Source organism: Phascolarctos cinereus, unplaced genomic scaffold (genome assembly GCF_003287225.1).
Source record: "Phascolarctos cinereus isolate Bilbo 61053 unplaced genomic scaffold, phaCin_HiC Scaffold_726;HRSCAF=1367, whole genome shotgun sequence".
NCBI lineage: Eukaryota > Metazoa > Chordata > Mammalia > Diprotodontia > Phascolarctidae > Phascolarctos > Phascolarctos cinereus.
This window is the reverse complement of record NW_027556098.1, coordinates 93828249-93845768: the sequence shown is the minus strand read 5'-3', so window position 1 is coordinate 93845768 and position 17520 is coordinate 93828249. Positions and strand designations below refer to the sequence as shown.

General features: G+C 39.2%; 1 protein-coding gene and 1 pseudogene across 5 annotated transcripts in view; both read right to left on the bottom strand.

Moving 5' to 3' along the window:
* The window catches only part of ALCAM (activated leukocyte cell adhesion molecule), a 245039-nt gene extending 234264 nt beyond the window's left edge, over nt 1-10775 (bottom strand). For 3 of the 5 annotated variants that reach the window (XM_078146673.1, XM_078146674.1, XM_078146675.1), the window contains exon 1: nt 10102-10775. In XM_078146673.1, the coding sequence (XP_078002799.1) occupies nt 10102-10174 (73 nt within the window). In that variant the 5' untranslated portion in view covers nt 10175-10775. The remainder of the gene's footprint in view (nt 1-10101) is intronic. The other 2 variants (XM_020999925.2, XM_020999926.2) reach the window with 1 other exon arrangement.
* Nucleotides 10776-10844: 69 nt separating this feature from the next.
* On the bottom strand, nt 10845-15791 carry LOC110217518 (receptor expression-enhancing protein 6 pseudogene; annotated as a pseudogene).
* Nucleotides 15792-17520: the final 1729 nt, after the last annotated feature.

Genomic DNA, 17520 nt, shown 5'->3' with positions numbered 1-17520 from the left:
TTGTTGAGAAAGCCATAGAAAAAAAATGGTTCTCTTCAAAATAAACTGTTGAATCAAAAAAAAAGTGCTTCCCAAAGATTGCCAAAGGGTATTAATTAGTCCTCCTATATAATTCATCACTTATCATACCTACAATGAACAAACAATGATGGGATTCTTCACCACTCCTGTAATGAAGTACAATGTCAATAGTGTTAGGAATCACATGATGCCTCTTATCTTGGCTTTTATAGCAGGGTAAACACAATCTAATTTAGTAGAGAGTAGCAGGAATTCTCCAAGATAGATGAGAATGTGGATTCAAAGTAGCACAACTTTAAACTACATCCAAAAGCTTTTCAGCTTGGGATCAGAGAGCATAGTCATAGCTATCTCATACATTCTAAGGTATACTGCCATTTTCCACTCATGCCACTGAGCCTTCCCCCCCCCACCACTCCCCTCCCCCCGCAGAGAACTAGGGATTAATCACACAATAGCTTTGATCTTGACCAGAATTTCAGTCTATGTGTGTGTACATTTTATTCGTGTCTGTTTTCTTACTTTATATAAGTTTAAAATGAGTAAGGAAGGGCTTCAAGAAAGAGAATATGAAGTTACAGAAAATGAGTCATTACTACGGCTTGATCAAGGAGAAGCAACAATTTGTAATGGAAAGATCTCACTTTTATATTCACCTTACACTTGAAGGATTTTCAGCGGTGTGGGCAAGTGCCTCCACTGATGAAGACCACAATGCCTCAATACAGTTTAGTAGGTGACCTTTTCTGTGGCCAAAACATTTCTATCCCTACAGCCATCTTGGTGATGAGTCTCTGCAAACTTTTTATAAAGAACTCTCTATGTCATACCTAAGGGAAAATGTTTAAGGACTTAAGATGGACAATTTATTTACTTTTTGAAATCCATATTAGAGACATTTTGGGGAATACTAGATATTTGAAATGTAAATATTTTGGGTTTTTTTTTCCAGAAGTATGTCATCAAGCCTATGAGAAATATGACTGTATTGGTCAATGCATTTTTGTTCAACAGCTTTATTTTCATTAACTTTAATGCTCCCCAAATATTCAGCTTTAAAGACATAAGAGAAGCTATTCGTGTGGCTAGAAAGAAAAAAATAACTATGGTATCCTATTACTTCCAATTTTTCTACTTTACAGATAAATCAAACCTAGTTCTAGGTCTTGCGTCTCTCCAAAAACACAACAGAATGACAATGCAAAGAATATATAGTATCCTTCTTTAATATTCAAATAGCAACAAATTATAAAACCTTTTCTTTCTGCTTTTATTTGGCCAAATGACAGATGACTTAATAAATATTTTATTCTAATGTGTGTCATGGAGGCAAAATGGACTGTGGGTGGTGGAAGTGTGCATTTTTCATTCAAAAGGAATGGTACTTGAGTGATACTTGATTGTTTCCTATTTGGTTTACATCTTTGTGAGGCTCTCTGTGCCTAGGACACACCCAAAAAGCTGGTGAGAAGGATGCAGTTGAAGTGCAAGGTAGGCTCAGGAAAGGCAGATAAGCCAAGCTCTTACTGTTTTATTTTTAATTCATCTAATTCAGCATTCAGACCCCCTTGCTGTGGCTACCACCACCTCCACCCGATTCTCTTAGAAAACAAATTCAAATTTTGTAAATTTTGGTATTACTCAACCTAATACAGGGGTATGTAAGATTTTCTGGTGGCACATTCTCTTTAACTAATGTATCTCCAATGTTCTCAAGTTAAAGCATTCCTGATAGGCCCAGTGCTTTAAGGCTAAAGTAACTCTATGTTAAAGAGTTGCTCTTTAAATAGAATCCTATTTTGTATGCAAGTGATCAAGAAGGGTATACCCACAACCTACAACTAAAGAAAGCTACAAAAGTGTTTGCTGTACTACATTTGTCTCAATCCTAAATAACTCTGAATCCTGGCTCCTGCCTCTTGACCCTTCCAGTTCTATGACTGAATCTTCAGTCTTTCTTTCAATTCCAGAGCCATAACTAGTAAATTATGTTCCTAAGGAAAATCCCCAAAACACTGTCCTATTCTTCATATTGTATCGGTTTCACACTCAATGTTCCTCTCAGTGATATGTAGTGGATCGCTCATCGCCATCTGACACAACTATGTTCTTTTCTCTCCATACTCATACTAGAAGAGGCCGAGGATGATGAAGCAATGTTAATGGTAAGGAGCAACTTCTCTGAAAAAATGTCCCGTGTTCCCCTTTCCTGACTGTACAGGACAGCTGTACTAATTGCCTCTCCCTTTTTGTTGAGTCATTGGCTTTGATTGCTCTTGTGGCCTTCTTTGCTCCTATATTTTCTTCTCTTCTTTCTTATCTTTTCCACCTGCTAAGTTTCCAAAGCATAGGGAAAGTAGTAGAATCTCTTTATAGTAGTAGCATGGTACAATTAAAAAAGCATTGCATCTGAAGTCAGAAGACTCGAGTTCGAATTCCAACTCTGGCACTTTCCTATGACTTTGAGTAAATTACTTCACATCTTTGGGCCTCATTTTCTTCATCTGTAAAAGAAGGGAGTTTACCTCAGATATATCCAAGGTCCTTTTGATACCTCAAATCTATGATTCTACAATCTCTCTCCTGCAATTTGGGGCTGATAGATTGTGTATCTAGAAGCTTCTGAACGGTTAGATGTAAGCAGTGAGATAAAAAATGATTTAAGAATTGTAGTCACAATGATCAATCCTCTCCTCTAGGCCTCTGTCCTACTCTCAGGCCAGGACCAAGTCAAATCTTGGCCTATCCTTCCACTTGTTTTATTTGTAACTACTGTCCCATTATCATACTCTCACTTTATAGAATTCTCTGACAACTCAGAGATTCCTGAAACAAATGACAGGATTATCTAATAATCCATGGCCAAGTTTCCTGTTCATCAATTAAAGTTAGGCCACTAGCTGCCTCTGGCCCATACCTCTGACTAGTTTAGGAAAGAATTTAAGAGTGGGATTGTCTTTAGGCATCTCTGAAGCCTTTTGCAAACACTCTAGATAATAATATGGCTTTTCCTGAAGGTGGGGGGTAGAAGAGAAGAAAGTGTGGGAGAGACTCAGGCTTGGCCCAGAGCTACAGAGAAACCTGATAAGGCTAAGTAACTTTAACAATCAATCAATCAATCAACAAACATTTATTAAGTACCCTCTAGGTGCCAGGTGTTGTGATAGGTGTTAAGAAAAAAAAAATTTTTTAGGGTCTCTAACCCCAAAATAACATTTCCCTGGAACTGCTACCACCAAAAAAAAAAAGTTATTAAAAAGTAACACTCATGATGAAAAGCAAGCTTTAGAGGTGAATACTTTAGCACTAAAGTACACTACTCTTCTAAGTGTTTTGAGAGACACACATATTTAGTTAAGTCACAACAATAGGACTAAGGAGCAGAAAGCATTGAGAGGTTACTTGTCCCAAATAGAGGATCTCAGCTTTCTAAGCTCTTCCAGTCTTTCCTAGTACTTTTCTGGGGTGGGAGTGGGGAGTGGTCGAGAGTTATACAAGGATGAGAAAGAAGCAGTATCCACATTAATGAGATTGCAGCCTCAGCAATGGATTGAAGTATAACTCCAAAGGAGTTAAGACTGAAGGAAAGTCATATTGTGTTTAGGGTTCAAATTCTGAAAACGTAATATTTGTAAGTGTGAAGAATGCATAGTTACCTAAATATTTCCTAAAATATTAGAATGAACTATTTACTCTAGGACTTATCCCCAGAAAATTTTGCTTTTGTGTTCTTGTTGACATGAATTATGATTATCCTTTATTTAAGCCCTTTGTTGACATGATTACAATTTCTGTTTAACTCAGCAAACCAGTAGGAGCTGGAAGGGAAAGCCTTTTACATCAAAATAACTTAAGTGCCTCTTAAATCAAAATGCTTAATTTTCTCCCCTGTCCTTGGAAGGATATAAGCCTCCAACTAGGATAGCGCTTCCATGACTTCACAAGATGAGAAGAAAAGCAGAGAAGGGGAGCAAGAAAGTGAAGCTATGTAGCTATAGTCTAGTTACCTAATCTATTACTCATAATATATGACTTCATTTACAAAAAAAAGCATTGTGAATTTCGGGTACAAAAGACATATTTATGTTGCTACAACATATACCAAAGCCAAAAATTAAACACACCCACACCCACATTCGTGTGTGTGCGCTTGTGCGCGCGCGCATGTGTGTGTGTGTGTGTGTGTGTGTGTGTGTGTGTGTGTGTTGCCATTTTGGATTGTTCATGCTTTTGATTCCCTGTACTATAATGGATAATTGCGACCTGAATGGCTAATTCCATCCTTGGAACACAAGCTATGATTAAGACAGAAAAATGGTTATTGAATACCATTATATGTTTGCTGCTGGTACTTAAGGAAGTATAAGCCTATACTGTATTCTGCTCAAGATAAGAAAAAGAGAAACCATAATTCATGTGATACTTTAACAAAGAAATCATAATGATTAAAAACATTTTAATAAGAGTCATGCATGTAGAAGTTAGATATTACGGTATTTTTTTTCCATTTTGTATAGATACAATTAACACTGAAAATAATGACAATATGATACTACTTATTAAGACATAATTATATGTAAAGGAGATAATATTTAATCTTGATTGTGTTCTCCAGTTGGAGGACAAAATACTTCTCTGGTGAAGGAAGATTGTGAAAGATGTGGAGAAAATGTATATTGTTGTCTCATCTCTTACTAATTACAAAAAAAAATTATGAAGCTAAAATATAAAATTAAAATTCATATCAGTTAATTCAAATATGGGGGAAAATGTTCTCTAATAGTATTTGCTCAGTTCAGATTCTTTTATATGTTTAGGAAATTGCATGTCTGTGTAGCTCTGTCAATGACCCTAATACATTAAAAGTAAATACGTTTAAGTTTACACCCCCCCCCATGTATGTGTTCGCATCACACATGTCAGTGATTTAGTCATTTTGGATGTGTATGGAAACTCCATACAACAATGTAAACTCCAACTTTTTCAATCATCTGTAACATAGTCATAGAACAATGAGGCAATGAGAGGTTAAGTGATTTTCCCATGGTTACACAAATAATTTGTCAAAGACAAGACTTGAACATACGTCTTCCTGATAGAAACATTGGCCCTCTATATAGTACATCACACTGCTTTCTACATAATAATTATGTCTATAGCCATATTCTTTTCAGACACAGAAGTATAAGCTCATAAGTATACATGAATATATATATATATGTATGTATGCATGTGAATATGTATAGTACATTCCTATATTCTGTAGCTCCCTTTGCTTATGAGTCCGCATACTTGGAGTAAGTACTGTTTCTACTTGAATCCAGAGCTTCAAATAACTATGAAGTCTTTGAAATTATTTGACACTAAGTAAATAAGCAGAACAAAGAGAGGTGTGGCTGTTAAAGTTAGAAAAAAGTGACTATGAAAACAGTTAAAACAAAATACTATCATATGACACAAAACAATGCTGAATAGCTTGTGACACAAAATACTATCATATGACACAAAATAATGCTGAAAAGCTTCAATACCACTCAGTTTTTAGAGGTATCACTGGTTTGGGAGGTGATTTGGAGAAATTTAAAAATTTAATAAATTTGCTTGCTGTCCAATACAATGTGCAAATCATTCATTAACTGTAACAAATAAAAAGGTGCCACTAATAATGTAATAACTTTCTGTTTTAAATAAGGTTTCATTTGAAGCACTGAAAATGCTGTGCAAATAAATATCTTAAACAGAGCCTCACCTATGAGACAATTACAAGAATAAGCTTGATTTGACCCATGGGAATAGAACAATATGTAGGAGCTACTGTTAACTCTCTTTCAAAGTCATACCGTGTGCATGTGGCAAAGCTAAAAATGGCACAAAATTCCTGTCTCCTTGCCAGTTATGCTGTGCCATATGAATCTTATAATATAGACCCTCTTGAATAATCATACTTTTAAAAATTCAGATGGATCTCCATCTATGCTTGTAAACAAATCAACAAAACCTCAAACATTTCAAATTAAAAACATTGACTAGCATTTTCTACCATATTGAATGGAGCCACTTTTCAAGCTTTAGCATATAGAGAAAAAGGCTTTCTACTTTGAAACATTAGTAATAACATTTGCTTTAGTCTTGGAACTATTTACTGGTTGACTAAAAGAATCTTGCCATTTGTGTGAAGACAGGTTAAACTATCACAATTTTCTTAAGTCCAGAAGCTGTCCAAGTATGGCACCTTCTCTTGTGGAGGGAGAAGGAAGTGCCAGCATATTTCTCACTAGACCCCTTATTTTCCCAAAACCAGTTCCTTGACTGAAGATATATAATCTTAGGAGATTTCTATGGAGTCTGTAGAATTACATAAAGAATAATAACTAGGAGTTTAGGATCAACAGCTCCTTTTCCCCTGGGGTTAAGGCAGGATAGTGGTGATGGTAGTAGTGATGGTAAAGAGGTCTAGACATGGTTTTATTGGTGTGGGAACATCCCAAATTGTTTCCATCCTTCTCTGTGTCTTAAAGAGTTGATGGGATTGAGAAATAAAGTAACTTGGCCCCTGTGTGACACAGGTATGTGTCAGAAGTATGACCCGAGCTCAAGTCTTCCTGGTGAGTTCCCTTATCTACTATGCCACATGCTGCCTTCTACTTTTCCAAAACAATCTTTAAAACTCAAATTTCCCCTGACTGTGCCTGTAAGGTTTTGATGTAATATCATTAGAATCTTTGAAAGAAACAATTTAAACATCACCCTGCCTGCCTTGCCCTTGGGACCTGGAAGAGATCTTAGCAATTATCTTGCCCAACTCACTTTAAGGATAAGCTCAAAGACTCTCAAGGTCATACTAGGTTGGTAGTAGAGCCAGGGCTAGAACCCAGGTCTCCAAACTACCAGTCTAGGCTATTTCCTACTATACCACAAGAAACATTGGATTGATATATAAGAAAATACACAGAATAAAACAATCCAAAAACCTAATTAGCTTGCAATTGTTTTTTGAAAGTATGTTTTGTTTTATTTTAATATTGCTACATCAAAAAATCAGAACATCGACATCCTCAGGACTAAGCATGCTAAATGTGATTTCAAGGCCTGGTCTGGTTTAAAAAAAAATTCACACAGGACAAGTAAGCAGCAACATGTTACAACTGTTGTTAAACTTCCATTTTGGAATCAGTCTTAATGATAAGCAGTTTGGAAAACTTCAAAAGGAGGACAAAAATAGGTGACCCCAGTGGGGAAACAGTTAATTGCACAGCACTGCCTCAATAACCCCTTATCGTTGTAAATATAATTCAGGCAAAGCCTTTCTTAAAGCAATACAAAATGTCACCACAGGCTGACGCTCTTTCTACAAGAATAATGAGACTTTCTACCTTGAATGCAGAACACATACTCCTTAGCCTTTATATTCACTTCAGTCTTGGTGATTAATATCCTCTACCCCAAAAGGTACATAGTAACATCCCATGGCAAAAGTATGTTCCTAGAGAGTCTTATAGGTACTAAAAGTCGTAACACGCTAGAGTGCTAAATAAAAGAAAGGGAAAAGAAAAGAGAGTAGAGCAGTTTCACAAACTGGAGTTTTTTTGTTCTTCCAATCTGACCAAGCACAATATATTAAAAAAAAAAAAAGCTCTGGAAAGGAAATAGAAAAGAAAAAAGGAGGTGGGGTGAGAGGAGAGAGATATAACTTGCCCGGTCCATTATGCCAGGCTTTTATACTGCATTCCCACAGGGGTCAGTTTTACAAAGGGGTCTGAAGAAAGTACATTTAGCTACTATGAGACTTTTAGTTGCTGCGGTTGACACTGCCCTTTTCAAAGCACACACACACTCCTCACACCTCCATCCTCGATATTGAAAGGGGGTCTACTCCCACATAGGAGAGTTCAGTAGTCAGGCTTCTCGGTTTTCAGGTCTGCAATATCCGACCCACTATTCAGCCTAGAGAGGAAGCCTGGCATCAGGCAGTGCGTGTGTGTGCTCCTGTTACTATGTGACAGTGTGTGTATTATACACTCTCCCAGCACTGTTCACGCGTTCGTGCTGTACATTTACTACTGGCAACACAATCCTTCGGGGCTAAAATAAATAGCGCTGCAATGACTACTGCACAGCTGGGGGGGGCGGGACGTTTTAGAGGCAGAACCACTCCCTGCTTAGCTGTTCAATGTGCAGAAAAACCTGACCGGGGACGTGTCCAAGACAAAATAATAACAGCAGCCGCAACGAAAGGAAAATTAGGGGGAGCAGCAAGAAGGGAGGTAATCAATTAAGATTATCCCATAAAAGTCATGAAATGGTTAAACTGGAAAAATTTACATGCTCTTTTTTTGGTTTGCATTTCATAGGCTTCATCTCTCTCTCACGCCACTGCCCCCCTTTCCCTCCTCCCTTGCTTTCTTTATCCAGCTCACTTCCCTTTTGGTCACTGGGATTGTGGAAAAGTGAAGAGATCTAAAATCTTCCACAGTCTTTGACCCTGCTCTCTTCCTTAATCTCCCCTCCATTCATCTCCCTCTCTTCAGCTCACCCAATCCCCTCCACACACACTTAAAGCCCCCTCAAACTCTTGGCTTCTCTTTCCTCCTAAAAGATAAAGATTTGTTGCAGGGGCTGTCTTTAGCCTGCCTCAGGACTGCAGGTGAGGTCATTACCTCAACCAGAAAAGCAACTTAAAAAAAAAAGAGGGGAGAGGCAAACTCCCACCCTTCTTCTCTTCCGCCCCCCAAAACATTCAAATCTCTCTCTGTCTCTGTCTCTCTCTGTCTCTCTCACACACACACTCACACTCACTAACCAGCACAAACAGTTCTCTCTTTTCCTTTTGCCTGGGAGCAGTTTGGAGGTTCTAAAACCCGTTTGATGGCTTTGCCTAGCAAAGAATTGAAGAGCTCTGAATTATGTTGAGAGTTACAAAAAGAAAAGTGGGCATTCTTTTTATGATCGAAAACAGGGAGAAATAATCAACAGAAAACACCCGGCCAACTATCAGAACCACATATGAAAATTTTAAATAAACGTTGGACACAGATATCTATTTTAAATCAAATCCAAGGGTGGGGGAGGAGGAAGCAAGCGAACTGCAACTGCCGCACTCTGAAGGAACAGTGACAGCCAAGTGGCTGCTATACCTCAGCCATAGTAGTCCGAAAGGACTTGAGCCAGACCTGAGGTAGAAAGTCAGGAAACGGTTTTTATGTGATATCTTAGTGGGGGGGGGAGAGTTCTGAATAGTCAAACACAATTCAGAACTGTTAGTTCACACAAACTGGAAGAACCACAAACCACCAATCCATCTACCTCTCACAAACCTAGGCATTAATAATGCCATTTCTGGTTGTGTTGTTTGTAACCATTTCCATTTTCCTCTGGTCACAAACACGCATCAACAGAGGGAAAACCATATTCAAGCAGCGAGCGTGGAAAAGGATGCAGTTTCTCTCTCTCTCTCTCTCTCTCTCTCTCTCTCTCTCTCTCTCTCTCTCTCTCTCTCTCTCTCCTCTTTCTCTTTCCCTCTCTCTCTCCCTCTCCCTCTTTCATCAATTTTTTCTGATCTCCAATCTATTCTGCCATGGGGAAGTTACTAGGGGGACTCATCAAGAAAAAAAAGTAGCGTGCGATTATTTCCTGCCATATCTAAATGATATAAAAACTGCATGGAAGGCAATGACGTGGACTTGGACACTACAGAAGACACTCAGAGAGTATATGAGGGAAGAAAAAATTCGCCACTAAACGTAGTGATCTGAAGGGGGGAGGGATAAAGAGGTCTTCTTCCCACGATCACTCCCACACCCCCAGTTTTATATAAAGTTACTTGAGATTCAAAGAGTGCACCTGCTCGTCACCCAAACTTGAACAACCCAGCAAAGCCTGAACAGGCGGCACCGAGTGACAGGTCCCAGCTCCAAAAAGAACACTCTCCTCTCCCCTCACAACCAGTTCCCTCCCTCCTCTAAATGCCTTTGCGCATAGCCCCTGGCATATTGGCGGAGGAGGTCCCAGAAAACGATCCCCCTCTTTCCCCGCTTTCTTCACCCTGGCATTCTGAGTGGCCACGTTTCCGCAGCTGCTCACCTGGCCTAAGGACGGCGGCAGAGATCAGGAGGCTTACGACCAGTCGACAGGAGTGGGCTGCTGTCGGTGCCATATTCCTCCTCCTCCTCCTCTTCCTCCTCCTCCTCTTCTGTGTGCAAGAACACAGTCCACTTCACAGGAGGGGGGCGTCGTTCTCCAGTCCCCTCGGTAATAGTACCACTTGGAGGTTAGGAATGGGAAAGGGGGAATGGGGGGCAGCAGCTTTACACAGACACACCGCCCCCCCAGGATCTGGGGCTGCACCTTGTCCTCTTCCTCGAACGCAACTTTCCAACAGCCAGTGCCACCAACTCCCCCCTCCCCCACAAAACCCCCAAAGCAGCTCCCCTCCTTGCTGGTGAACCACGAGAGCTTTTCCCCCGTAGAGACAATTGAGTAATTTTGCAATTTGCAGGTGGTCCTTATTTTCTTTAATTTCTTTCTCTTGCAATAATAATAATCGCAATTAAAAAAAAGCTCAGGTGCTATGAACAAAATCACTGGAGAAAGATGATAAGAAGCAGCGTGTCTTGCAGTTCTCCTCAGGTGGCAGCGGTAGTGGCAGAGGCAGTAGTGGTTGTGGCAGTGGCAGCGGCGGCGGTAGCGGCGGCAGCAGTAGCAGCCGCAGCTGCGATGGAAGAGAACTAGGCTCTGAGTGGTAGTGACTGGAAGGCGTGTGTAAGCTTCTCCTTCCCTCTCTCCTCCTTCCTCCCCACCCTCTCCCCCCCCGCAACGTCTCTCTCCTACCCCTCCCCGCTAAACAGAGCAGGTGGTTGAAGCGTCGACTGGCAGCCTAGGGGCGCTGCAGGACCGAGCCTTGCGAGCCAGGCAATGGGAAGGCGCAAGGAGGATGGGGAGTGCGAAGCGCGCGCCGGGGATACTGGAGTAGGCAGGTCTCCACCCCGGGAGTCCCGCCCCCTCGGGAACGCGCACCGCCAATGGGAGACTAGGAAAGGATATCCCCGGGAGCATCGGCTCGGCTGGTACTCTGGCGGCTCCCGAGGGACTGCCACGTCCTGGTCTTGCTAGTATCACTCATGTGACATTATCTCTTTCTTGTTACCCACTTGGCTGAGAAAAGAACAAGTTCTCCACGTTTCTCACATACGCAAACATCACCCCGCGCCCTTACTTCCCGCACTTTGTTTCTCTGGTAGAATTTTGCATCTTTCTTTTAGGGAGGTTGTCCCGGGGCTGGGACGAGATGCCTAGGGTAGAGGTGGGGGAGGGAAAAGACTGGGATCTAGCTTGGTAGGTCTGAGCAAAACAAAATTGATTGAAAGAAAACGCGGTGAGTGAGCCTCTGGAGATGGAGATATGAATAGCTTTTGGTTGGTTGCAGCCGTAGGGACGAGTGGGGATTATTTGACGTTCAGGGCTTTTTTCCTTCTTTTTGAAGTCAAAGCTCTTGAGTAACCAGTGTGGACTAGACGCTAACGATATTTGCTTATTTGTTCTCAATACCATTCCCCCCCCCCCCGCCCCTCGATTTGAGCAAGACAAACCGGATCTTCCAGAGCAGTTATTTTCATAAAACTTTTCTTCTTTAAAAATGATGAAAAAAAGATCAGGGACCCATCATTTTAAATTAAGCGGGAAATGAATAAGAAAAAAAAAAGAAAAGCTTAAAGTTATGGAAAATGAAGGTCTAAAGCTTTCCAGTCTCCGAAAACACGAGCGTCTGAAGAGACCTAAAAGCTTCTCAGACAATTTCTGGTGACAGGACGGGCTCCCAGCAAGACATCGGAAGCTTTGCGGAATTCAGACAGAGGCATACGAGAGGAGCTGCTGTTAGTTAATTCTACGTGGGTTTAAGAATTCGAGTTCTCTATTCTTTTAACCGATGTATAGCAAAATCTCTTTTCTGCATCAGCACACCTCAGCATTAAATAGCCTTTCTGAAACATAGGTTCATGCCTACATGGAGCTGATTTCCAATAGGGAATGTCATCTAGCAATGACCACGTAGTATAGTAGCCTTTTGCCAGAAGGAGGAGAATGATGTATTAAAGAACCTCACCCCACCTCACACCCCCCGAAAAAAAAAACAACAAATGACCCTAGACCTTTATATTCTAACATACCAGAAGCCTAGGAAAATTCATTCAGCTTTGTTTTATGTTGGTGACAAAACAGAATAGAACAAAACATCTATTTTCCTCTTTTTTCTTCACATTAACTTTGATTTTTTGTCTAGTTTGGTTAGGAAAGTATAATTTTTGAGAATTCTTGTTTATTTTCCTTTTCAAATTAAGCAGTCTCTTCCTAATATTTCAATGATCCTCAAGGCTACTGGGTACTTTCAGTTTTAAGCATATTTAAGCATATTAATTTCATAGGAAAAACAAGGATATTTCTTGAAGGAAAACAATTCTGAACTCACATTTATAGGGTGAATTTTACTCAACTGCTGGACTTTGGATTTCTTCAAGGAAGTCTTTTTCCCGAAGTAAGGGAGGATCAAGAATTATGCTAAGACAAGGGTATAAATCAAGGTCATCTAAACACCTGAATAACCTGAACTTAAGGCCCTATTGCATGCCTCTTTGATATTAGGGTTTTCTTTTAAAGTTTATCTTAGTTTGCATGTGTGTTTGTGTGAGGCCACTGTGCCCACAGCATAAATGTCCAACCCAAACTTGGGTTATATTCAGAATTGATCTTAAACTGTCATCTTCATTCATGAATATCTATATGTATATATTTATAAACATGTGTGTATAGATATAGCAATATAGATAATACATATATGTGTACACACATGTGTATATATACATTATATTCTAAGGATTTAAAGTAAATTTATTTTCATTATGCTCAAAATCATTTTTAAGAAAGACTTCTATATTTAAAATACACACATAGATTTATGTTGAATATAAACACAAATAATATGTATATGTGTGTTGTATATGTGTATTGTATGCTATATATGCTATATATTCAAAGCCCTTAGTATTCACTTTTCAGAGCAATAATCAAGACAAACCAAAAGCACTTGGATTAAGACTATGGCAGAGATTGGAAAGAAGAGCAAGAGACAGGTTTGATATTCTGTAAAATAGAATTTATTGATACATTTTGCAGAATTAACAACAGATGTGTACTGGCCATATTCATAAATAGACAGGTGTTAGTTTCACATGTGAATCCCAAAGCCCTTTGGGAAATTATTCCACAATTATTACAGGAATAACTATCTTGGTTCAAGGATCATAGATCATAAATTTGGGCCTGAAAAGTTCCTTAGAGATTATCAAGATCAAGCTACTCATTTTTCAGATGAGGAAATGAAATACAGAGGGGTTAAGTAATTAGTTCAACATCACATAGCTGGCAAATTACAGAGACAGGATGAGAATTCTGGTCCTCTAAATCTAGATCCAATATTCTTTTTTTTTTAACGGTAGTACAACATATAGCTATTTTAATTTCCTGAATGATATGTAATTGAAGGGAGAATCATGGTGCAGTGGATAGAGAACCAAGAAGATAGCACCTTACTTCTGACACATATTTACTGTGTAATACTGGTTAATCACATAACCTCTCAATGCTAGGCAAGTCTCTAATATTATACTTTGAAAAGAATGTGCCAACCTGGATCAGTAGAGGGAGTTTTCTCATCTGGCAGCACCCTATATCAATGAAATCACAGGTCTAATTCCCATCACCTACATAAAGGAATTGTAAACTCTTTGAGGCTATTTTTTGAGACTTTTTGTGTCCATAGTGCATAGAGGCTCAAATATTTGTGGAATTGAATATTTTTCATGTTTGATTTCATATAATGGTAAAATCATAGTAATAGTATAATTCTGTAACTGAGGATGAAATAGATTTCCATCAACATCTTCAATAATGCTAGCTATCTAGTGAGCTACATCACTAAAGCTAAAACCTTCAGAACCTTGGAAGCCTCGGTATTTCCTTCAGACTGTAGGTCTGAACTACTGTAAGAACAACAACAAAAAAGAAAAACAGTAATACAAGTCTAACTAGAGACCACTCATTTGGTTTTCTCACACCTACATGAGAAATGAGGAAAGAGCCTTGCTAAGCTGTTTTACTATGGAGCCTACACTACATCTATAAAATTGATGTCAAAAATATTCAGTGTATCAAATAATAACCCACAAGTGATTACATTAGGTGCATAAAATTTAATCAAGAAGCATGATATATTCTGGGTTTTTCCTGCTATTTGGGAATTTCTTTTCAAAGGTCACTGTATATTTTCAACTTTAGGATGAAAGAAGCAGATCTTTTTGCACTGAATAAATAGAAAGTGACTCAGAGCAGGATTACTTAAATGTTTGATACCTTTAAAGAAATTTAAATTTGATTAAGCATTCTAGAGGTAATCCCCAGGGCTACCTCTATTTGTAATGACACTTCTACCTTCCATCTTGTGATTCACAAGTCTTTCAAGAAAAGGGGCTGACAAATTAAAGATCTGTAGAAACTGAGAAAAGAATGTATACTTTATCTTGTAACCCTACCTTGTAACACACATACAAATATAATTATTGTTTACTTATTTATTTATTGTGAAGAGGGAGGGAAGGGGAGGTCATCTGGACCTTTGATTTCATTGATATAAGGGATTATTGATATGGAAACTCTCTCCACCTATGCAAGCTAGTAACCCTCTGAAATTTTATATACATACATACATACATACTACATACATACATGCATATACATATACACACATATGTATATATGAAATTTATATTAAAAATTTTTGGCCTGTGTAGGACTTTTTTTTTTTAAATACATGGGCAGCTGGAATAGCCCAGACACATCAAGAGTCCTGTGGGAGGCGAGTGGTGGTACAGGTGGCTAGAGGCAGGTGGTTAATGGTATACTAGAACAGTCTGAGCACCAGCAGGGCCAGGTACTGGTAAAACATAAATGGACAGAGGTCCCCCACCATGTCCACCCTCACCCCTCCCCCAGCCCGGGGGAGACTTCTCTAATGCCCTAAAGCCCAAGAGGATGGAGTTGGTTGGAGACATACAACTGGGAGGGGTCAGCTGCTTAGACGTGGGCCAGGATCCCTTGATGCTGGGGGGGCGGTGCTGGGAGGAAGGTGTCCAGTCATTCGAAGCCTCTGGCTCAGGAGTGATCTCTTCACTTATTCTTCTGGGGTGAATCATGTCTGCCTTGGTTGCTTCCTGGGTCAAACTGGCTGCTGTGTCCAGGGTGTGTTCACTCAGGTCAGTCACCAGGCTGTCCATGGAAGCCTGGTACCTCAGGAAGATGGGTAGGATCAGGCAATGATACAGGATCTGGGAGCCATTATAGCCTGCTGGAAGCATGCACCATAGCAAGAAGGCACACTTCCCTGAATAGTATAAGGGGAACCAGAAAAGGAAGAGGTCAGAGAAAAACTCAGCCAGACCAAATATGCTGTATACCACCCAGTAGGTTAGCCAGATGGTATCATCTTTGTTGGTGCTTTCAATGGCCTTGATGGAAGCATATGCTGGGTAGATGAATCCGATGAGATTGCAGAGCAGGGACGCACCATATCCAAATATGAGATAGAAAGCCAGGAAGGCAGTGGAACCTGTAGCCAGGTAGTACTTTTTGATACTGGTGATCTCCTCCAGCTTCCCCAGGACATCAGTGATAATGTTTTTCTGCTCCAGGAATCTCTGGGAGCGCTGCCTCAAGCTACCCATGGTTCTAGGGACTGAGAGGTGAAGAAAGGAGGCTGAGGATGACTGGGCCCAGGTCCAAGGGGCAACCTCCAGGGCTCGCCCACTGCTCTGCAGCAGTGCTGGTGGCGTCTCCCTCTCTAGGTTCCCAGGACCTCCACTCCTCCACTCCACTCTTAGAGTTGTTTCAAGTACTGAAATTTCAAGTACTTTCAACTTTCTTATGGTCACACAGATAGTAACTATCTGAGGCAGGACTTAAATCTAGTTCTTCCTGATTTCAAAGATAGCCATTTTTGTCAATAAAGAGTCCATCTTGTTCCCAAGAGAGTCAACATCCACCAAATAATGAATTCTCATTACTTTTGAATATTATATTTAAATGAATAAAAAGTAATTATTTGTAAGTATAACTCCTATAAGATCAAAACAGACCTTTCACTTATGTTACAAAAATGCATTAATAGTAGTAACTTATCCCTCATGACTTGTTACATAATATAGGATAAAAAAAATTGAAGTTAATAATGGTTTTGGAGGCACGTGTCCAACTTGATAGATAAGGAAGCAGAACTCCAGAGTTAGTTACCCAAAGCATCATAGAAATATCTCTTTTGGTTTAATGTATCACTTTTAGTAAATATAAATAAGGGAGCTGCCATTTCAAAGCAAATTAGTAGAATAATCCAAAATCTAGTTGAGTGCTACATGACACTAATAAAGTACAAAAGCAAAAGCAAAACCCCAGTGCAGTTATTTAAACTTTTTGGGAACCCATAGTGGGTTGTGTTTTATATAACATATCATTTAGGCATGCTTACAAATCTGGTACCAGGGTCTACTAAATTAATTGTGCATGAGTTAGAATCATCAACACCAATCTGTCCTTTACATTTTGCTCTTGCAGGGTGAATTGGTCAAAGTATTTATGTCAGGCAATGGATTTCAGAATCACAGATGATTCATAAATTTTTCATGCCTAAATCCTATAAAGAAAAAGAGTTAATTTAATTTAGTGTCCAGGATTTAAATACTATGTAGAAGTATTTAAAATTGTTACTTGAATCATTTCATATCATAATTGCACTTTAAAGTGAAAAACTTTTGAGAAAAGAGAGTACTATATGATTAAATACATAAACAAGTGCAGAAAATTATATTTTAAAAGTTTGTTCATATTAATCTCATCAAAATTTATTGTGTATTTTAATAGGAATGTAATGGAATACTATTGTGCTCTTACAAATGATGAGCAGGTAGACTTCAGAAAAGCCTGGAAAGATCTGAATGAACTGATGCTGAGTGAAGTGAGCAGAACCAGGAGAACATTGTACGTAGGAACAGCCACAATGTATGATGACTAACTTTGATACTCATCTTTTCTTAGCAATGCAAGGATCCAAGACAACTCCAAAGGATTCATGGTGGAAAATGCTGTCCACATCCAGAAAAAGAACTGTGGAATCTGAATGTAGATCATAGCATATTATTTGCTCACTCTCTCTTTTTTTTCTTTTTTGTTTCTTCTTTCTTGTGGTTTCTTCCATTGGTTCTAATTCTTCTTTATAACATGACTAATATGAAAATAGGTTCAATATTAATGTTTATGTAGAGCCTATATCAAATTACATACTGTCTTGGGATGGGGGGAAGAGAGAGATAGGGAGAAATTTTGCAACTCAAAATCTTATGGAAGTGAATGTTGAAAACTAAAAATAAATAAATTAATTTTAAAAGTTACTATATATTTTTG